This window comes from Petaurus breviceps, unplaced genomic scaffold (genome assembly GCF_028583685.1).
Source record: "Petaurus breviceps papuanus isolate PSGF00001 unplaced genomic scaffold, PetGlider_PUasm1.0 175, whole genome shotgun sequence".
Taxonomy (NCBI): Eukaryota; Metazoa; Chordata; class Mammalia; order Diprotodontia; family Petauridae; genus Petaurus; species Petaurus breviceps.
Window position 1 is genome coordinate 56549615 of NW_027185764.1, and position 23773 is coordinate 56573387.

Here is a 23773-nt window from a genome sequence, read left to right on the forward strand (position 1 = left end):
AGTTGAATCAGTTCACAGTTCCACCAACAATGCATTAATTTCCCCCATCTTTTCCAACATTTATCATTTTCCTTTTCCGTCATATTAGCCAATCTGATAGGTGTGAGGTAGTACTTCAAAGTTGTTTTAATTTGCATTTCTCTAATCAATAGTAATTTAGAACATTTTTTGAGACAGCTATAGATATCTTTAATTTCTTCATCTGAAAACAACCTGTTCATAGCCTTCTATCGATTGGAAAATGAGATATAAATTTGATGTAATTCTCTATACATTTGAGAAATAAGGCACTTATCAGAAACAATGGCTGTAAAAAAAATTGCTTCCCAGCTTTATACTTTCCTTCTAATTTTGGTTGCATTTATTTTATTTGTGGAAAGGCTTTTTAATTTAATGTAATCAAAATTGCCCATTTTGTATTTCATAATGTTCTCTATTGTTTGGTCATAAATTCTCCACTTCTCCATAGATCTGACAGGTAAATTATTCTTTGCTCTCCTAATTTGTTTATGGTATTACCCTTTATGTCTAAATCATATACCCATTTTGACCTTATCTTGGTATGTAGAGTGAGTTTTGATGTATACCTAGTTTCTGCCATACTATTTTCTAGTTTTCCTAGCAGTTTTTGTCAAATAGTGATTTCTTATCCAAGAAGCTGGAGTCTTTGGGTTTATCAAACAGTAGATTACTAGTCATTTACTACTATGTCTTGTGTACCTAACCTATTTCACCAATCCATTCTATTTCTTAGCCAGTACAAAATAGTTTTGATGATGGCCACTTTGAAAGTCTGTACTCTCAATTATATTTTATTCTACTACAGGGAAAAGGTATATACTAAGAGAGTTGAATATAAAATATATGCCAAGTAAATACAAAATAAATTTGTGGGGTGAGATTGTGTTAGGGCCTAATATAAGAGATAGCACTTAAACTGGTCACTAAAGTAAGTAAACTAGGGAAGCTGCTACGAGTGAAAGCGGAGGAGGGTGACAATTCCAGGAACGAAAAAAGGAAGGAAGATCTCTGTAACGGTAAGGGAATTTGAAGATCTTCCCTGTCTCTTAATAGGCCTCACTTGGAGCTTGCTTAGGGGAGGCTTATTTTTCAGGAAGGCCCACTTTTTGTTACTTTGTTAGGCAGTCAGGCATCACGAAGGTTGTGATATTCTCTGACCCTGGAGAAAGTTATATATGCCTTTGAGGTGAGGTTTTACTTTGGGGCTCACTTATGAGTTGTGTGATTTGACCAGATGAGACTCTGGGTAGCTGTTGAGCCCCATGGCTTTGAAAACCCAGATGTTTGTGTTTCTTTCTCTGGTAACTAACCCTGTATAGATATAATGGTCAGACAGATAGAAGCCCTGTCTGTTGGTCTGTTGAATTGTGTTATTTTCTGTCTGTATTTTTTTGTCTGCTTATCATTTCTGTTTGTATTTTGTTTGTATTGTGCTTTTTCCCCTGAACTAAGTGAAATATATATGTATAAATGTAATGTATGTATATATGTATATATATATATATGTTTGATTAAAGTCAGATCATTAACCCCTTTTGAATTGCTTTCCTTTAGAAAGAGAGATCAAAGAACCTATGCTAGCAGCTATCCTGGGTATGCTAGGGTGTTTGTTGATACAGTCACTTACAAGGAACAGCATGTGGACCATTTTGTCTGAAAAGTAGAATGAGTGAAGCAGAATAATGTGGGGGAAAAAACCTGGAAAGATGAGTTGAAGCCAAATTATGGAAGGATTGAAATGATATATTGAGGAGTCTCTATTTTATCTTAGAAGCAAAGAAGAAATCAATGAAGCTTTTTGAACAGAGGAGTGACATGGGTGTGTGCTTTAAGAATAACAATTTGGTAACTACATAGAGGATGGACTGCAAACAGTAGACTTTTGAAGGTAGCAATACCAATTCGCTATTTCAAATAGTTTAGGTATGTGGTATAAGGGAGAACAAGAGTAGTGACTGTTAGGAGTGAAGAGAAGGGAATGAATACAAGACATAGTGATGAGAAATGATAAAATTTGGCAAGTGAGGATTTATGGCTAGTGTGTAATTATGATTTTCATATTAATCTACATGATATGTGTAACAAATACACTAATAATTCGGAATTCTCAAGAATTGCCTTTTCAGATTTCCAGCTTGCGAGTCAGAACTCACAGTGCAGCTAAAAATGATCAATCAAATTTCCACATGGCTCACAATCACTGGAATCCTTGTTCTTGTGTATCTGAAGTGAATCAAAGATTGTAGAACCTGTTCCTGTCACAGAACTCTTGTCTTGTGATCCACCAAGTCAAGACTCCCAAAGAATGGACTCCAGAAATGTTGTGTATCTTTCATTTGTGGGAAACTGGGAAACACTCTGTCACTGGAAACTACTGTTTACAATCAACCTTCCCCCCTTCCTATTGTGATTTATCTATACAATCTCTGTCTTTACTTCAAGGTGGAATTCCGATCAGGAGAATTCTCGATTTGCAAATCTGTTCTTCATAATTAGACTAATTAATTAAATGGCTACCTGATAACAGGCACTTTGTCTCCCCCCTGCTATTTCATCCTTCTCAGGTTAAAGACTGGCTCAGTAAAATCCTGTTTACAAGAGTGAAGAATCCATGATGAAATAGGGTAACTAGAATAGAAGTACAATTAGCAATGTTCAGCTGCAGTTTGGAGGCACAAATCTTCAGTTTAAGAAAGAAAGGAGAGGATACGTAAATGTGGAGTCATCTGTATAGAGTTGACAACTGATTCCGTGAGGTCATCAAGAGAGGGTATAAAAAAGAAAAGAGAACCCAAGACATAATTTACACTGAAGCAGATGAAACAAGAAACAGATTTTAATCTAATGAAGGAGATTGAGCATAATGAGGGAAGGAGAGAGAAAAGAGAAGAACCAGGAAAGAGAAATGCATGAAGATAATACAAAGGAGGGGCGTGGTGGTGATGGTGAACAGGATCAAGGGAGGTCAAAGAAGGATGAGGATTAAGAAAAGATGGGTTTATTTAATAGTTCAGATTGCTGAATGGAGCATTTTTATCTGAGAGCAGGAGTTGGGTGTCAGCATCAAGGATAAGAGAGTAAACAATTAAAGAGTTCATTCATTCGCCTAACATTTATTAAGCATTTATACTATGTGTCAGCACTGGTTTTGATGTCTTTTTCCCCCTTACGCCTTTGGTTGTGACTGGAAAGGCAGATATAGAAATACAACTTGCTAGTGACAGGGTCAGGATAACAAGGTATTTGTAGATTGTGGTCATCATAACCCCACAAACGCAACACTAAGGGGACACTGAGAGGTTGTGACTTGTCTGGGGTCACTCACCTTGTAGGTGTCAATCTAACCCAATTTTTCCATCCTCGATACCACGTGGCCTCCTGACATCCACTGAGACAATGCTTAATATAGGCTTTCTGAATTAGAGAGATGTTAGTGCACTGCTGATAGCGAGTTTAATATAAGTCTCTTGGAAGAAAGAATGAGTCCCCATTTTCTAAATGATGGGAAAATGACTTTATATACCCGTTGCTCAAGAGACTTCGAAAAATATGTCGTTCCCCAGCAGCCAAAGACACAAGCAAGCCACTACTCAGCTCTACTCAGGGACCCGGCAAGATCAGCTCAGCCCTTCCCCGGGATCACCACGTGGCCGCCTCCTGCGCATGACGTCACTGGACGCGTCCTTCTCCGCCCTTCCTGCCGTTTTATAGCAACAAGAAGCGTCCCTAGTACCCGGGGCGTCTCTGGAGATGTGCAAACTTCCGGTTCCCCCCTTGGCCCGGGCCCGGCCTCCACCGTCGGTTCCTCCTCCTGGGCGTCCGCCTCCTCCTCGGGTGCGCCCATGGTTCCTCCCGGAGCCCGGGCCTGGGCCGGGGCCGGCGTGGTGTGGCCGGCCAGTGCGGTGTGGTGAGCGGGCGGCGCGGGGATGATGCGGGCCTCGCCTTGCCGCTGCTGCTGCTGCCGCGTCCGCCGCTTGCTGTCGGCCGCGCTGCTGCTGGCGCTGAGCGGGCAACTGTCTTCACTGCTGCTGCTTTTACTGCTGCTGGAAGGAGCGGCCGCCCACGCCCCCCGACCGTCCTCGCCGGGGGCCCCGCTCACGCCTTCCCAGCCCCCGCCGCTGCCCCGGGCCTCAGGCACTGCCCTCCCTGCGGGCCCCGGCCTCCAGAGGCTCCCGGGCGGTGGCAGGACCGTGTCCCCTTCCGGGCAGGCCGGGCTCAGCGGCAATGGCAGCGGCCCGGGAGCTGGGCCTGCCGGACTCGGAGGGGGAGGGCTGGCCGTGTCCCCGAATTCCGGCGACAAGCCTATGACCCAGAGGGCCCTGTTGGTGCTAATGGTGGTGAGCGCCGCGGTCCTTGTGTACTTCGTTATCAGAACCATCAGGTGAGGCCGGCCAGCCTGGGAAGCATGGCTCCTGGGGAGGGGGTGGGGGGGATCCTGCGTGCGACCCCGGGGACTGCCGGTAGGGGCTGAGCCTTGGAGTCCTTGGAAGCCGTGAACAGTGTCCAGCTTCATTGTGGGAGGGCTTAAATACCTGGCACTTCTGATTTCTAATTACTCTCGTTATATTCCTAGTGTCAGAGCTGTCAAATAGGAGTCATTTCCAGGTTGTAATAGTGATAGAGTTCTGTTATGATGAAATTTCGTCTGAATTCTTTAGATAGATCGTGTCTGTTGCCTGGGGCATCACCTCCCCAGGTGAATTTTTCACCTACAGCATCTCCTGAAACTTAATGAAAGCAATGACCACATCAGCAGAATCCTGAATCTTTTGATTCTTAAAATATATATTTCATTTATAATGTCAAAAAAACTATCTGCAACACTTTGGTCAAAATTTTTATAATTTTACCGAATTTATGTGTAATTAAGTTTTCATGCTTTTGACAGCATTAATTTTAGCATAGGGCTAAGATGATGGAGATGAGGCAGCACTCACTGACTTTGAAGTCACAGAGATCTTGGATAAGTCACTTAACTTCCCTGAGGAGTTTCCACATTTCTAAAGTGAGGAGCTTAGATTAGGTAGCCTCAGGAGACTCTTCCAGCTATAGGTCTATGATTCTATAAGAATACTGATGTAGTTTTGCTTAGACTATTAGATTATACATAGACAATATATTTATATTAGATTATGCATAGACATATACACAGACAATACATTACTATTGAGTTTATTTTATTAACTGCATTGACCAACTCAAGTTGGTGCAGGAGATGGTCATCACTGAGATAGTTGTCACCAAAATGATGAAGGTACTTAAAACCAGCTCCTCTGGAAATTCCATTGAGGTTACCATGAATACTTAGCCTAGAGAAGAAAATGATTATTTAGGGTATGATGACAGTTCTTAAAATATTTCAAGAGAACTATGTGTAAGTTGAATTAGACTTTTTTTTTTACTTTTACTCAACAGAACTGTTACAGAGAGGCAGCTTTAGTTAACGAAAAACTTACCAAAAATTATAGTTGTTATATTAGAGGTCTTCAAACTTAAGAGCTTCCTGTCTAGGATATTTTATGGTTATACTATAATCTCTTAGGTCTCTTCTAAGCCTGCCATCTGAGATTAATAAGAAAATTATTTTTACTCTCAAAGGGTTTACATTGTAATGCTGGAATGATACTTTTGTTATCCAACATATGGGATGTTAACTATTTGTCAAATTAAGTCAGCATTTATGCTGTGAGACACTATCTTGATTAATTCTATGTATGACACTATCTATGAACCTCTGAAATAAATACGGATTTTTTTTAAGAGAATTTTTTTTTTCCATGAACAGAATTCTATTTCCCTCTCCCTGCAACTTCCTTTGAGGAAAATGGAAAAAGAAAAGGAAAAACAAAACCCTTGTAACAGATCCATATAGTCCATCAATACATATTTCTTATACTGCAAGTAGATAATGAACTGGGCACAGAATTGAATAGGAGGAAAAAAGCAAGTTGGATCACTTTTGCTCCCTTATGTTGCATATTTTTGGTTTTTGTTTGTTTGTTTGTTTCTTTTGTGGATGTATTTACACACATTCCAAGATTATCCCTTCTCTGTGAGAGCTCTCTTGCACAGATTAAAGAATTAAGCAAAAGTAATCACTATAAAAAATTCTTCCATTTGGATTCTGGTCAAGATCTACTTTATGAAAGTAATGAAACCTTCTTCCAGCATGTATCTTTATGTTTCATTAGATATTAACATAATAAAGGGATTAATAAACAAAACCCAAATTCATATACATAGTACATAAGAAAGCAAAATAAGTTCTACCATCAGCCATATTCCAAAATATATCACTCATTCCAAATCCTAAATCCCTCGTGAGAACTACATGCTTCTTCACTGGCCCTATGTAATTTTGATCGGTCATTGGCTTGATAAGAATTCTTAAGTCTCTCAAAGTTGTTTGTCTTTACAATATTTGTTAGTGTGTGTGTGTGTGTGTGTGTGTGTTTCCCTTCTGGTTCTACTCGATTTATTTTGCATTAATTCAAGTATTTTTAGGTTTTACTGAAACCATTCCTTTTTTCATTACAGCATGGTACTGTTCCATTATATTAATATCATTATAATTTGTTTAACCATTTGGTAATTTATAGATTCCTACTTAGTTTCCAGTTTTATATCACTACAAAAGGTGTTACTATAGGTATTTTTTTTTTTTACAAATTGGTCCTTTTCTCCCCCCTTGATCTACTTGGGGTATAAGCCCAGGAAGATTATCCATGGCTCAAAAAGGATGAACAGTTCAATAACTTTGGGAGCATAGTTGTAAATTACTTTGAAGACCAGTTCATTGGTGTCCCATCATTGCAATAATATGCTTATTTTCCCATAATTCTTCCCAACATTTATTTTTCTTTTTTTAAAATCAACTTTGTTAATCTTATGGGTGTGAGATGGATCCCCAAAATTTATTTAATTTTTCTTTTGATCAATTTTTAGTAATTTGGAGCCTTCTTTTCATACAGCTTTAGATAGTTTTATTTATTTATTTATTTTTTTCTTTAAAAAACTGCCTGGGGGCAGCGAGGTGGTACAGTGAGTAAGAGCTCCAGCTCAGAGTCTGAGCACTGGATTGGTTCTGACCTCAGATACTTAACACCCACCCAAAAAAAATTGGCCATGTAACCTTGGGCCAGTTACTTAACCCCAATTGCTTAAAAAAAAAAAAATTGCATGGTCATTTTATTGGTACACTTGTCACTGGGGGGAATGGCTCTTATTCTTATATTCTTGAATCTGTTCCAATGTATTTTGGAAATGAGACCTTTGTCAGAGATTGCTGTGAAGATTTTTTCCCCGCGGTTGCCTTTTTTTCTCTTCTAATTTTAACTGTTAACTTTTATGCAAAAGCTTTTTAAATTTTACATAATCATAATTATCTATTTACCAAGAGCCTTTCTGTTCCTTGTTTAGTTAATGAACTATTTCTCTATCCATGGATCTGGAAGATAGTTTCTTCCATTTTTCTCTATTTTTTAAATTATGTTACTCTAAAATTTATGTATCTTATGGCCATTTGGATTTGTTTTGGTATACCCTTCATATGGTTGTCTATATTTCTACTAGACTGCTTGCCAATTTTCTCAGCAGTTTTCTGTTTTGTTTTTTTTTTGCAATGTTGAATTCTTGTCATGTTAGTTTGGGCCTTTATCAAACACCAGGCTACTATGTTTATTTATTTCTCCATCCTGTGTACCTAACCTCTTCTACTTATTGACCTTTCTATTAACCAAATAATTTTGATTATTATTACTTTGTAGTATAGTTTGAGATATGGTATTACTTGACCTTCTTCCTTTTCACTTTTTAAATTTCCCTTGAGATTTTAGGCCTTTTGTTTATCACAATAAAGTTTCGTATTTTTTTTTCTAGCTCTACACAGTAATCTTTTGGTGATTTGATTGATATGACACTGAAATTATAAATTAATTTATTAGTGTTGTTATTTTTATTATATTAGCTCTTCCTAACAATGAAGAATGAGTATTTCTATGAATATTTGTGCAAATAGTGTTTTTAGTTTTATGCATTTAGTACCTATGATATCGTCACAGGTAGACTACTAATCAGGTAGACCTTTGAGTGTAGAGAATAACAACATTCTCTAGTTATTTTATGGAATTTCTCTATCTCTCCCTGCTGGGTTTTGATGGTAATATATAGAAATACTGATGATTTAAATAGATTTATTTCCCATACTACAACCTTACTGAAATTATTTCAGTTAATTTTTAGTTAAAGTTCCAGGGTTCATTCATATTTTCATTTACAAAAATTAACACCTTCATTTGCTTCAATTTCTTTTTCTTTTTGCTGTAGGTAGCATTTCTAGCACTATATTAGATGGTCATGGTGAAAGTGATGACAGTGACCACATCCTAGCTTTTATCCCTGATCTTGTTAGAAAGGACTCTAGTTTGTTACCCTTCCATGTGATGCTGGTTCTTTATTCTAGATAGATACTATTCATATTAAGGTATCTGTATATTATGTTTTCTAGTGTTTCTTGCAAGAATGGGGATTACATCTTGACAAAAACTCAGTGGTGCAGTGAATAGAGAGCCAGATTTGGAGTCAGGAAGACTCATTTCCTGAGTTCAAATGTGACTTCAGATACTTACTAGCTGTGTGACCCTGCACAAGTTACTTAACCCTGTTTGATTCAGTTTCCTCGTCTGTAAAATAAGCTGGAGAAGGAAATGACAAACCATTCCAGTATTTTTGCCAAGAAAATCCCAAATGGGATCATGAAGATCAGACATGACTGAAATGACTGAACAGCAACAACAAAAGCCAAATTTGGAATTTTTGGAGGATAACATTTATTTAAAAGGGTTCTGATTTTTTAAATGAATTTTATTACAAAAATTTATTTGACTTTAAGATTATTGTTTTCATTCTAACAATATTTTATTCATCACCCACTGTTGTTAATACTGTCTACTGAGAAGAAATATAAAAACAAATCCGTTGAATGTTGTAATGAACACTGCCTGTTAAGTCAGAAGATTGTTTTAAATTTGACTTCATCACTCACTGTCTCTGTGACCTTTGACAGTTTCACCTCTTTGAGCCACAGTTTCATCAAATATAAAAGTATGAGACAAGATGATATATAAGATTCCTAGCATCTGTGAATTATATGGTCCTAAATAAGACGTGTTCCCAGCCCTTAAGGAGCTTCCAATTTTGTGCTTATTTCAGTCATCGTTCAGTTTATTGATTTAGAACTTTCCCAAGGGAAAGCTTCATTCTTCCTACTGCCCTCTCAAAGTTCAGGAAAAGAGGGCAACAAAGATTTCTGGGTTCAATCCTGAGAGTAGACATCTGACCCCAAAGAGCAGTCAGTTTTATGAGTCAGCCAAGAAGCATTTATTAATGCACCAGAGAAAGGCAAAAATATGGTCCCTGCTCTCAAGGAGTTAAAATGTTAATGATTCTTCCTCCCACTAGCCATAATAACTTAAGGGAAATCTCTGAAACAAAGCTAGGTATGGCCCATGTGTGGGATCTCCACCAAATGAGGATAATATGGTAACTCTTTAAAAAAATATATTCCACATACAATGTGGATGTCAGGCATTAAGCAGCTGTTTATTTCCTTTGACAAAAATCATACAAGAAACATAAAAACACATTTGCATACATATACATAAAACATCTCATTTGACCTATTGCACTCCTTCAGGAAAATCCTGACAAGTAGTATAAATGTTAAATATATATTTAACATTTCCCTTAGACCTGTACTATTTAAGCAATTTTAAGTTCCAGTTCTTCTCTCCAGCCAAAGTATGTCTTTTTAGTATTTCAGCTCCAGAATGATACTGCTCTTGGTCATCTTCCCTGACAAGCATGCTGTTAACAGTATCTTCCCTCTAGTTCCTTCTAGGCCAATCTCAGTCTCAAGAACTATCATTTTATGAGTTAAATAACAAGGCTGAAAATATCCAGTTCTCAGAATCACCAAACAGAAATCCAGAAGGCAGCCAAGGGGCTAAGGTACATTTGGGTAAATACATGTCTCCCATGGCCTTGTGCTTATGCTACAAACTACTGTTTAAACTGGGGAGAAGAAAAGAGAAGAGAAAAATCTCCTTCTCCCTTCCTTCACAATTGCTAGAAATCCAAGAGATAAAAAAAAAATAAAAAGGGTTAGAAGTCCAAAAAGTTTGGAGCCAATATATAGATCTGAAACTTGATTCCACTGTTTACTATATGACCTTGCCAAGGAAATTTATCTCTTTGGGTCTCTGTTTCTGCATATGAGAGACAGGACTATCACACAATTACAGAAATTGAGAGTTGAAATAGTCCTTAGCGGTCATGTAATCTAGCTTTTGCCTAAAGATTTCCAAGAAGCAAAATCTACCAACTCTTAAGGCAATCCATTCTCCTATTGGACAGCTCCAATCTTAGGAAGTTTTCCCTGTTATGAAGACTTAAATTTTCCTCTTTGCAATTTGTTTTGTTTCTGGTCCTAATCTCTGGACCAAATAAGTCAAGTCTGATCTCTACCTCACATGACAGCCCTCCAGATACTCTAAGAAAGCTCTTATGTCTTCCTCAAGTATTCTTTTCTTCAAGCTAAAATACCCCTCAGATCCTTCAACTGATCTTCTAATGTCATTCTCTTCCATGTCTTTCACCATGCTGGTTACCCTCATCTGTACATTAACTACTGTTTGATATCCTTTTATGTTTCATTTAAAAAGTTATTTTACTTTTAATTTATGGAATAAAACAAGCATTTCCATAACAGTATAATAAAAAGATGATTGCATATAAAACTGCAGATCTATTATGTACAGCTTGCTATGCCTTTTAAATATATAATAGCATATTTCTTAGCATAGTTTTCTTTTTTTTTCCTTCTCTCCCTCTCCCCCAGAGATGGCTACCATTAGATACAAATAGATATATGTATGTGTATGTATGTGTCTGTGTCTATTTGTATCTATGTGTGTACATGTGCCTATGTGTGCATGCATATGTTTATGCATGTATATATGTAAAATTATTCTGTACATCCACTTATTAGTTCTTTCTCTGGATGCAGATAATATCTTTCTTCATAGCTCCTTTATAGTTAATTTGGGTATTTATAATTATCAAAATGACATTCTCCCAGAGTCATTCTTAAAAACAATATTGCTGTTACTGTATACTGTATACAGTGTTCTGTTGGTTCTGCTCATTTCACTTTTTAATAATTTTGCGCAGATCTATGCATGTTTTTCTAAGATCATTGAGATGAATGATCAATGTCTGAATTAATGACTGAACAAGTTGTGGTATATCATTGTGATGAAATACTACCATGCTATAAGAAATGTTCAACATCCTTCTAAAACTGTCGAGTATTTAAATGAGCACAGTCCTCCGGGTCTGACTAGGTGGAGGGCTGGTCTGTTCATTCTTTATTGTTCCACTGGTGCTTCTCTTGCTTCAGTTCAAGCTCACATAGGCTTGCTTAGCTCCATGTCACTCCTGACTCAGATAAAAAATCAGAACATTTTGCCCTTTTTGCATTTTGTGGTTTTATACAATGAGCCAATACTGTGAATGATGCCTATCATCTTCTCTTGGAGCCTGGCATAAAATGGCAACTAGGTGGCGCAGTGAAGTCAGCCCTGGAGTCAGGAGGACCTGAGTTCAAACTCAACTTCAGACACTTAGCACTTACTAGCCATGTGACTTTGGGGAAGTCACTTAACCCCAATTTTCCTGCCTTGCTCCCCCCAAAAAAAGAAGAAAGAAAAGAGAATGGCAACTGGGTGATTTAAAAATATACACACTTACAATTAAGTATTTGTGTAAAACTGTTCCATTATTCATTTCATAACCAAAAAGTGGTCACTGGTTGACATAGCCTCTCCTAATAGAATGGGAAGAGAAGAAAAGTTTGTTTAGTTGCTTCTAGGTAAATTAGAATTTCTCTGGATATAGATTGCCATGGAAATGGAAATAGAGTTTCTCCTACTCCCATAACATGCTAGGGAAGTTAGAATGTTAAGGTGCTATTCAGTGCCATCCATAGAGCTTCCTTAGCAACTTCAGAAGATGCATGTGGCTCATTGCTGAAGATGACAAAGCAAAATCCCTTATTAACCACTGAGTGGGAAGGGCTGCTGACTCAATGGCTGTTAAAAGCCAAGTGAATCCTCCCCCTGTCTCTGGACTTCCTACAAGAACTAGTAGACCATGAGCACATGTTAGTTTAGGCAAGCCTGAGCCTAGACTCTGGCTGCCTCTCCTTTTTTGTGTTTCTCCCCTAAGCCTAGGTAATTAAATTTGGAGTGGAAGGTTCAAGCCTTAGAGGCAAGCTTTTATATTCAAGATACCTTGAAACTTTGGTTCCCTCAGAGCTGACTGGTAGCAGGAGTCTCTGCATGGGAGAAGTGGATCACTAATGGGAAGAAGAGTGCTACCTATGACTGACTTTGGACCTTGTTGTAGGGTCAGGTACAATGTTGGGATGAAATGAGGGACTCACAAGTCACTGAACTTTAATAAAAGATCTTTACTTTGCCCAAACAGAGTAAGAATGTGCAACAAGGATACAATGGCTGGCTTGTAGATGAAGGAGATGGGAAAAAGAATTTATATATTTATATAGTGCCTAGTATGTGTCAGACACTGTGCTAAGTGCTTTATAAATATTATCTCGTTTGATCCTAACAACAGTCCTGTGAAGTAAGTGTGATTATTATCCCAGATTTACAGATGAGGAAACGAAGGCAGATGAGAGGTTAAGTGAGGTCAGATAGCCAGTCTGGGATTTGAAATTGGGTTTTCCTGACTCCAGGCCTGATGCCTTATTCAGCAAGTGAGCCTACTAACCATCCACTTTGGGGGACTAGACACTTCAAAGCCTGATCATTATGTCATCAGGGTTTGGTGACCTATATGGTTTTAGGTGCCAGGAAGGCAGGCACAATCAAATCCGAGGGCATCTTTGTCCAGAACCTACCCCATATTTACTGAGAGGGTGAGAAAAGAAACTATGTTCGGGAACCTGAGGCCTCTCAGGTCCTAGCTTCCATCCTATCACAGACCTGGATGAAGTTGTTCAAATAATCAGCCTGTAGATAAAGGAACAGGTGAAATGCCAATTTAGAAGTCTCACTTCATGGTATGTTTTTAGTATCAACCTCCTGGTGGAATGGCAATAATTATATGTTCCTGTTTCCTTTCTAACTCATGATCTATATTGAATATTTCTCTGTTCTCAGCCTTTTGGAGATACCCTGGAAGTGAATCAAACCTAAGCTTCTGGCGTTTTCTTTTGGCTTCTGGGGTTAGATCCTAATGAGTCAGAGCTGGAGAAAAGGTGTGTCTCCTGCAGGCTTTAACATAGTTTGCACGCAGGTACTTTACTGATCATGTTATCCTACTACTGGATTTTATAAAGAAAAAAATCTGAGGCCTAGGGAGCTGAAATAACTTATCTGAGATTCTGCAGGAGTAAGTGGCAAAGTAAGAAATAAAGGGAATGCAGGTCTCTTGACTCTTAGCTCTAGGTTCTTATTTACTGCACTGTCCATATTAGTTCCCCTCTCTTGCCCACTGTGATTTTTACTATTTCCTTTCGTAAAGCCACTTAACTCATTATACTGTTCTGGTCTCTGAAAGTACAACTGATGCTGGAAAGTATCAAACTTTACATTGATCTAAAATTTTGAATGATCAAAAAGTAAAATATAACCTTATGCAATACAACGTAACAGAATACAACTTAATGTAATCTGGAAAAGCTAGTTGGATGTTTATTATGCTCAGAACCCAGTGGAACCCCACTAGTGTGTCAAGACAAATGACAATTAGTTTCAACCAGAAGCCAAAGGAGTGCAGACCTGGTCAAAACAGGAAAAAGACCCGATCATAAGTACATGTGACTATGTACTTATGATTTACCTCTACTGTATATCCTTTGTACCTCAGAAGTGTCCTCCATTGTAAACTTGAATTTTGTTCTTTTAAGAGTGAAGAGAAAGATAGTACTGTTGGAAAAGAAGAGACTATAGAGCTAGAGATGATGGATTTTTTTTTTAAGGCTTTTTTTTTTTTAATTTAACCTTTTGGGCAACTAGGTGGCGCAGTGAATAGAGCACCAGCCCTGGAGTCAGGAGGACCTGAGTTCAAATGCAGCCTCAGACACTTGACACTCTTACTAGCTGGGCAAGTTACTTAACCTCAATTACCTTGCCTTTACCCCTCCAAAAAAAAAATTAATCTTAAAATCAGTACAAAAATCTATGTTATATTCAAATTATTTAACTTCAATTCATTTTGTGACACTTTGTCAGCTTCTCATAAGTTTTCATCAGGATTCTCTGTCCATTCTCATTAGACTTTCCTGATATAATTTTAATTAATATACCTTATTTGTTATAATGAAAATTTTGCTTTGCATTATTCCATAATGTACTTTTTAGGTTTCTTTATAATCCTTATATTTGTCCATTTAAATTGTTTTCTAGTATTCTGTTACTTTAATATATCATTAGTTACATTATATACCATTCTCTGATTATTGCGCATTTAATATGCTTCCAACTTTTTTGATGGTTGTGTTTTTACAATTAAATAAAATATTATGAAATGAATAGGCAACCCTTTTCGCTGTTTTTTATAACATTTTCAGGGGGTATGTTCATAAAGGAATCATTGAATCAAGCAATAGGATTTTTTCCTTCAGGATCTTTACTGTTAGTTGTTGTTGTTTTTTTTTTTTTTTAATTTTCCTCCAGAGGATCCTTTATTGACCAGATAAATATGTAATTTATATTTGTAATATTAATGTGAATTTATGTTATCTTTGTTCTTTACCAAGAATAATGGAAGAGATAGTGGGAATGATAAGGGGAGAAACAGGAGATTACTATGAATGGTCAAGTTAAAAAATAAACCAAACACTGGCACAAAAACAATCAAAGTGAGGTGCCCCCATTTTCTTTGAAAAAATGCTGGCAAAGCTGGCATTACCTGGTTGGTAATTCCATTTTTTTTTTTTGCATTTCGAGTGTTCAGTGTATCAATCATGAATGACTGATAAATCATAAAGAAGTACAAAGTGGTCCCGTGAATGGAGTGCTAGGCCTGGTGTGAAGACCTCAGTTCAAATCTAACTTCAGATATTTACTAACTGTTTGATTCTGGGAAAGTCATTTTGCCTCTGCCTGCCTCAGTTTCCTCAGCTGTAAAATGAAGATGATAATAGCACTCACCTCCCAGGTTTGTTGTAAATATCAAATGAGATGATATTTGTGAAGCTCTTAGCACAAAGTAGGAACTTAAATGCCTCTTTCCTTTTTTTATAGAATTATATATATTAAAACTAAGGTATTGCTAAAGACATGTTTGGAATAGAACAGACACTATGCCTCTCTTCTTAAAGACAGAAGATTATTGTTGACTTTTAGATACAGAAACACATATTTTGATTGTTTATATAGCTTACTATATAGAGATTTGCTTTATATAGAGGCTTTGCCCTAGGAATTTCTGTGAGATAATTCCCAGAGGTTTCTTTTATCCCAGGATGAAAATGCTCTCCACGTGAAACCAGTTAGCCATCGTGTGTGTGTGTGTGTGTGTGTGTGTGAAGAACTTTATTTAGAAATTTTAATCTTTTATATTCAGATATCTATACTTCATACTTTAGGGGAAAAAAACAGTACTACAGAAGATTATTGTGTTCCTAATAGGGGTGGAATTCCTACTGAAAATGGTTGGTAAGTGTCAAAAATTTGTGAGCTAATAATTTTTGTTTGTTTTTGTTTCTTACTGTAGAGTAATGAAATCAGTTTGCTTTTTTTGGACATTTAACTAAAAACAGAGAGAAAAAATTTTCCAGAATACATTTTGAACAAAAAAGGGCCAAAAATCAATTTGATGCCCAGTGTGAAAAATGAATATTTCTTAAGTTTAATAATTAATTATTGTATTAGGACCAAAGGTGTTTTTGTTTGTTTGTTTGTTTGTTTTTACCTTTTCTACTTCTTTGTCCAGAAATCAGACAGGGTGGGTAATCTCAAAAAATCAGGCCAAGATCTAATTAAAAAAAGTAAAAGAAATTCTAAGTTTAGGCTAATGGGCATATTCTCGCTCTTTGTGTTTATTTAGATTGGTTCTGGGAAAATATTGATTCTCCCTATTATCAAGACAGGTGATATGGAAATTGATGTCTCTTCGACCAAGATTTGAGTGACCTAAGTTACAGTACCTCAAAATTAGTCTGATATTTCCATTTGATTAACCAATCAAAGGTGATTGGGTTCTCTCAGGAACAGCTCTTCTTCAAAGGGCATATAAACTATGACCCCTCTGCCAATAGGGGTCTTTGGTCTAAAAGAGGTGGCCAAATAACCATCCTTTTGTTAATAACCTACTGACCTTATTAATAAAATTATTTAATTACCCAGAAATTATCTCTTAAACCTTTTTAGACATCATGCCGGGGTAATAAAACATCCAAACTAACCATTTTTCCTGTGCTTTATCAATAGCATAGGTTTTTTGTTCTATAAAATACATGCATAATACATATATACTTTCCTCTAACTTGGCATTTTTTTTTTAATTTTTTCCTAAATCTATTTATTTATTTTAACATTGTGCCAACTTGATTTTTAATTTTTTTTTATTCTTAGTTTTTAACATTCTCTCTTTCCCCATCTTTCCCCTACCCCCACCCCAAAATAGCAAGCCTACTGAATACCCCTTCTCCCAATCTGTTCTCTCTTATATCCTCCCCTTTTTTCCCCCTAATTTTCTAGTAGGGCAAGATGGGTTTCTATACCCCAGTACCTATATATCTTATTTCCCAGTTGCATGTAAAAAAACAATTTTTAAACATGTTTTTGAAACTTTAAGTTCCAGATTCTAACTCAGCATTTAACTGTGCTGAGTGTTACTTTAACTTTTTATTTATACATATTTAGTGCTTGTCACATTCAAAAAAAAGGTTCACATCTAATAAATAAAAAACCACAGGTAGGCTCAGTGAATTACATTGATGTGCTCTCTTTCACTGTCAGAGTAGTAAAACGAAATAGACTTTTATTCTGTTATGTTTAGTTTATCTGCAGCATATACTTTTGCATAAAATTTTATCATCCTTGTTTTAGTAGTTTAGTTTTATTTTTATACTATAGCTTATGAGAGACATTGTGGGCTTAGTGGATAGATAGCAGGATCTGGCATGAGAAGGCTGTGCAGCAGGTTCTCTTGTTACTTTTTAACTGTGTTAACATCGGGCAAGTCACTTCATCCCCCAGTGAGACAACTCTTCAAAACTGTGGTTCTTAACCTGAAGTACATGAACTTATTGTGCTACATATTTTCGTAAATAAATTTCAGTAATTTGTAATCCTATATTTTTTATTTTATGCACTTAAAAATATTTAGGGAAGAAACCCATAGATTTCATTACATTGTAAAAGGGCCCAGTGTCACAAAGGTTATGGAGTGGGGAACCTGTGACCACAAGCCACACATGGCCTTCTAAGTCCTTGGGTGCAGTTTGACTGAGTCCAAAATTTACAGAACAAATCCTTTTATTAAGAGGATTTGTTCATCAAAGTTTGGATTTAGTCAAAGGGCTGCACTTGAGGACCTAGAAGGCCACATATGGTCTCCAGGATGAAGGTTCTCCACCCCTGGTTAAGAATCTCTTCTCTGAAATGATAAGTTTTAGTGTGAGGTGTTGATCTGCATTGGTAGAAAGATTTTCCTTACTTGAGGTTCCCTAAATCAATAAAAGCACAAGTGTGGTACAAAAAAAAATCCTCACTTGTTTATCATATTTCATCATGTAGGAAACTCTTTGTGTTGAAACTGCCCCCTACCAAGGCAGACCATATTAGCCTAAGCTATATAGCTTAACTTCGAAGAACTCCACATAAATGCTCAATGACTTGACTAGGGTCATTTAGCTTGTAAGTGACAGAGATAGAATTTAAATTTTACCTCATATGATAAAAAAAAAAAATTGTTCTTAACAGAATTTGACATTGGAACATGCAAGCCACAAATTACACAACAGTGCCAAACAGTAGAGAACATGAATGCTTGCTTAGGGAATACTGATCATAAGTCATTATGGACCCAGTCACATCCCTGCTGTGTTGTAGAGGTCTTTCCTTTGATTCTAGTAGTTGTAGGTAGTGATTCCTGTATTCATTGAACAATTTTTTTTTTCGTTTTCATGAATAATGTCTCATCCACAACAGTGAAAAATTTTTACTCAAAATGTGTGCTGAATAAAAATGCTTTTTTTTTTAAATATAAATACTTGTTAAAATCTGGTAATTTTTAGCAATCTTTTTTTCCCTTTCATGTTTTAAGCACAACAGTTGCAATAATAATAATACTAAAATAATGCACAACCAGTAGTCTAAACCCTTTTGACTTTCAATATTGTCCATGGTTTTCTGTATGTAATATCTGTTGGTCATTTTAAATATAAAAAATTCATGGAATGACATAATTTTAGGTTTATAAAATTATATATTGTTAATCTTTCTAGTAAGATCTCTTATTTTTACTATATTTAGGCACTGCATTTTAAAATATGTTACTGGAACTTTATTATTTAACTTATTTAATAATAGCAATACTTCTTCTGTCCCCTCAAAAAGATATTTCCTGGAAGAAAAGTTACCAATATTGCTATAATATATGTATAAATGTGTATTTAATTATACTGATTTATATTAGCTATATATGTACTATACTCTGTGCTAGACACTGGTGAAAAAAAAAAACAAAAGTCTTTGTCCGGAAAGACCTTTTTTTCTACAGGAGGAATACATCATATACACAGAGATAAATAAATAAAAATTAATTCAACAAGGGTTTCCAGGAATGGCCTCACAGAAGAAGTGACCTGAGCTGAGACTTGGGAGGAGGATAAGGTTTTGTGTAGGCAGAGTTGGAGTACATAGGAGCCATTCTTTAAAAGGTACTTTGATCAATGATGTCATTGATGTACATCACAAATTAGCCACATCCTCTCATCCTTTGTAAACTCTTGCCCTTAAATCTTATGTAGGCAGCCCACCTTGTGCACCAGAAGCAAAGCTTCTTCCTCTCTATGACTTCTTGATTTTGCTTGGATATTGGTAGAGTAAATGGGTAGTCATCTATTATTCATTCTCATTACATGATAAGCTTAGATTCTTTTCTAATCAAATAGCTTCCCGACATCCATGTTTCTTCTTCTTAATTGTCAGTTCAATGAATCCTAGGTATGCCCAGCAAATGCTTATCTTTTGCCCTTTGGGTGACTTATATCCTTAATCTTTGGAAACTATGGTATTCCACCACTCAGCCATAAATAACATTTCTACCTAAATGACTTATAGAAATTTCATATTCAGGATGTCTGACACAGAACTCACAATTTTATTAAACTCGTCTCTTTAGATGTTCTTCTTTTGGCTGACACTGTTAACTATGCTTCTTTCTAGTTCACAGCCTGGATGGTATCCCTGACTTATCTCTCTTCAGTCAGATGCCAAGTTTAAAAAAAATTCATAATTGTATAACATCTTTCATTAACTTCTCTCTAATCATATAACCTCTACTCTTAGGTCAGATTTGGTTTTGTTTTTTTGGTTGATTTTTTTTTTAACCTCAAATCTACATTATTATCATAGTCCCCTAATTGGCCTCTCTGCCTCCAGTGTCTCCCAGACTCTCATATATGGGTCCAAATAGTCTTCCTGAGGTAGAGACCTGTCTATGTCACTCTCCTGTGTGACATAGACCTTGAAATTTTTCAATGATTCTTTTTTACCTGCAGAATAAAATAACAATTCCTCATCCTGGCATTTAAAATTCTTCACCTACCTTTCCAAACTTATTTCTTATTGCTCTTGTAACAGACTTTATTCCATTCTGACTGGTCTGTTGGTTTGGTTGTTGTCTAGTATTTCATGACATTTCATCTTCTGCCTCCTTGCCTTTGCACAAATGATCCCTTACATCTAGAATGCTTTCTCACTTCAGCTGTGTCATAGAATCTCTAGTTTCTAAATATAGCTCAGATGCTACTTCCTCTATAAAGGCTTTCCTGTCCCACCCTACCTCTAACTGCTAATGTTGCCTCTCCCCAAATTGCCTTGTAATTGTATTCTGTATATATTTACATTGGAGGCACTTAATACTTGCATGTTTCCTTCCTTCCACCTTTTGTAGGAGACCTTTCCTGATCTCTTTACCTACTCCCCACGCCTAGTGCTTTTACCACAAAATTACCTTACATCTGCTATGTTTATAATTTTTATTTATGTAGTTATTTACATGCTGTATCTCTCATTAGAATATATGCTCTTTGAATTCTGGGACTTTTTTCCCATTGTATCACTGACCCTTAGCACACTGCTTAGTACCATAGTAATAGCTTTAAAAAATGCTGGGTGATTGATTCAGGCTTTTCCTACACTACTGTTTTCCAGAATGGATATACCAGTTTTGTTCCACCAATAGTATACTAATGTACTTGCTTGTCTTTCTACACCCCTTTGACTTTAATTTTTTACATTTTTGATTCATCTTAAACAGTTTTCAGGGTATGAAGTACAACCCCAAAATTTAAATTTGAATTTTTGTTATTAGTGATTTGGATTGTATCTTCATATTGTCGTGTATTTTTTCTCCTTTCACTCTCTTAACCTCTTACAATCTGGTTTCCAACCTTATCATTTCAGTGAAACTGCTTTCTCCATTGCTAATGATCTCTTACTTGCCAAATCAAATGACCTTTTCTCAATCCTCATTCTCCTTGATCTCTGTAGCTTTTGACACTGTTGATCACCCCTTGATAATCTCATCTCAGAATTTTAGGCACACCAATCTTTCCTATCTTTCTTAGCTCCTTCTCTGTCTCCTTTGTCATCTTCCAGATCGTGCCCTCTCACCCAAAGTGTACGTGAGAGTTCTGTCCTGGGTTCTCTTCTCCCTCTATAATACTCCACTTGGTGATCTCATCAGCTTCTATGGATTTATTACTAATTACTCTCTCTACACTGACAGTTCTCAAATCTACCTATCCTGCCCCAAACTCTCTACTGACCTCCAGGCTCATCTACGACTGCCTTTCTGACATCTCAAACCGGATGTTCAGTAGAAAGCATAAACTTAATATGTCCTTACAGAAGTTGATTTCACCTTTACAAAGTTTCTTAGATTCCCCCCTCCTCTTTCCTCTGATACTATCACTATTCTAGTGCCCCCCCCTCCTATCTCACACTTGGATTGTTGCAGGATTGTTGCAGTAGTCTGTCTCTTGTTTCTCCCCACTCCACCCCATCCTCCATTCAGCCACTAAAGTGATTTTCCTAAAGCCTAGGTCTGATTGTGTCACCACCTAATTCAATAAACTCCTATGGTCTTCCTATTGCCTCCAGGCACAAATATAAAATGATCTGTTGGGCATTCAAAGTCCTTCATAACCTAGCCTCTTCTTACCTTTCCAGTCTTCTTACACTTTGCTCTCCTTCTGCTTGTACCCTTCAGTACATTGGCCACCTGGCTGTCCCAGGAAGAAGACACTCCATCTCTTTTCTTTGAGAATTTTGTCTTAGCTCTTTCCCCATACCTGGACTGCCCTCTCCACACTCTTGACTACTGACAACGCTGGTTTCCATTAAGTTCCAACTAAAGTCCACCCTTCTACATGAAGCCTTCATCAACCCCTCTTAATTCCAGTGCCTTCCCTCTGTTAATTATTTCTTATTTATCCTGTATATAGTTTTTTTTAATATAATATTTGTTCACATTTGTTCCTCATTAGATTGTGAGCTCCTTGAGGGCAGGAACTCTCTTTTGCCTCCTTTTGCACCTTTTCTTAACACAGTGCTTAGCACTTTGTAGGTGTTTAATAAATGTTGATTTGATTGATATATAGGTTAAAGTTTTTCTTTTGAAAACTCTTTATAACCTTTCTTCACTTTTCATACATTTGTGGTTAGTTTCTTATGTAGCTTGGAAAATTTAAATCAATCCATGACATTTTGATGTAAAGATTTTTCTCCATTCAGGTTTCTCCCTGTGGAGCTTGTGGTATAAATACTGGTATAAATAAACCTAATTTCTGACAAAATGCTTTCCTATTCTTCCCACCCCATTTCTTACCAGATTAGGATCTCTCATTCTCCCAGGGCTTAACTCATTTTTTGTTATTGTTCAATCAATTCAGAGGTGACTACTCTTTCTGACCCTGTTTCTGCTTTTCTTTGCAAAGATACTGGAGTACTTTATCATTTCCTTCTCCAGTTCATTTTACAGATGAGGAAACTGAGGCAAATTGGATTAAGCGACTTACCCAGGGTTACACAGCTATTAAGTGTCTTAGGCCAGGTTTGAATTTAGGTCTTCCTGACCAGGCCTAGCACTCTATCCACTTTGCCTCCTACCTGTCTCACTTAACTCCTTACCTTTCATTGCTGAGTGGAATACCATTAGAAGTGGGAAAGTCTTTGATTTTTCTATTCGACCTGCAGTATCTTTCAAACTTTCTTTGACTTAGACCATGAGAGCTGCTTCCCTGGGTGAAAAACCCAGACCTTAGGACCCTTAGGTGGGAGGATTTAAACCCTTCTTCCATCACTACCACTCAACTGAAGTTCAGAGGTTCCCAGTGACTTTCTAATTACCAAGCCCATTGTCCTTTTGCTCTAGGCTGAATTGTCTTTGACCTCTAAGTAGTATTTGGAACTGAATATTCCCTTTTATACTCTTTCCCTTCTTGGTTTCCATGACATTATAATCCCATATCTGGTTATCCTATCTCTATTTTTGCTTTCTTCTGCCTCTTAAAGGTGAGAATGATGCCAGACTCTGTCATCTCTTACTCCCTACTACATTTTGCCTAAGGGAAAGAACTTTGGAAAGAGAATGAAAAAAAAAAGTAATTTTTTAAATTATATTTTTATTGCTTTGAAATGATGCAAATTTCAAAAAAAAAATTAAAAGGGTAGAAGGAAGTAGATTTCCAGTGGTGCTCTGAGTATTTTTTTTTAAGGAGGTAGTAGACCAAATACATTTAGGAATCTCTCCCCATTGTTGAGGGGAATTAGTAAGGCAAATGGTGGTTTGTCTCAGAATTCCATATGATTTCACTTCCATAGCATAAAAATCATTATCTTAAAACTTACAAATTAGCTAATGAATGAGAAGTTGGGGTTTCTGTTTTTCAGAAACTGAGAACTCCTAATATTTCCCAAACAGTAGGGACTTTGAATCAAGAACCAGTTACCCAATAGGACATGAAGCAAAGTATCCGTCCCCCCCACCAATAGCAATCCAGTCAGAACCTATATAATTTTGACAAATCGTTGTAGATCCTTGACTTCTTGGCCTGTTAATTGAAGCTGACATTTTGAAAGCTAATGAAATGTTTACAGAGCATTTTTCAGATGATAACTGCTTTATAAATACAAGATATTTAATAATTATGATTATAATTGCAAATAGCAATGGCATTCATTGTGCAGTACAAAGGATCACCTTTCTCTTAATAGCTTGGATATATCTGTTGACTTTTGTACTTAATCAGTATGCAGTGCTTTGGAACATTTTGAAAATAAATACGCGTATATTAATAAAGGTCTAATTCATTTGATATTGTTTTTTCTATTGACTCAGATTTTCTTGTATATTGTTTATATATGTGTGTATATATTTATGGGTATATATGCATATATACATTGTAAATTATTTTTATACAAACAAAAAA

The 23773-nt window shown here is 36.6% G+C and overlaps 1 protein-coding gene across 2 annotated transcripts in view; it reads left to right on the forward strand.

The window, feature by feature from the left end:
• The first annotated feature begins 3834 nt into the window (after positions 1-3834).
• FAM174A (family with sequence similarity 174 member A) overlaps positions 3835-23773 on the forward strand; it is a 39784-nt gene continuing 19845 nt past the window's right edge. Inside the window, exon 1 of one of the 2 annotated variants that reach the window (XM_069085170.1) lies at positions 3835-4402. In XM_069085170.1, the coding sequence (XP_068941271.1) occupies positions 3948-4402 (455 nt within the window). In that variant the 5' untranslated portion in view covers positions 3835-3947. The remainder of the gene's footprint in view (positions 4403-23773) is intronic. The other variant, XM_069085169.1, reaches the window with a different exon arrangement.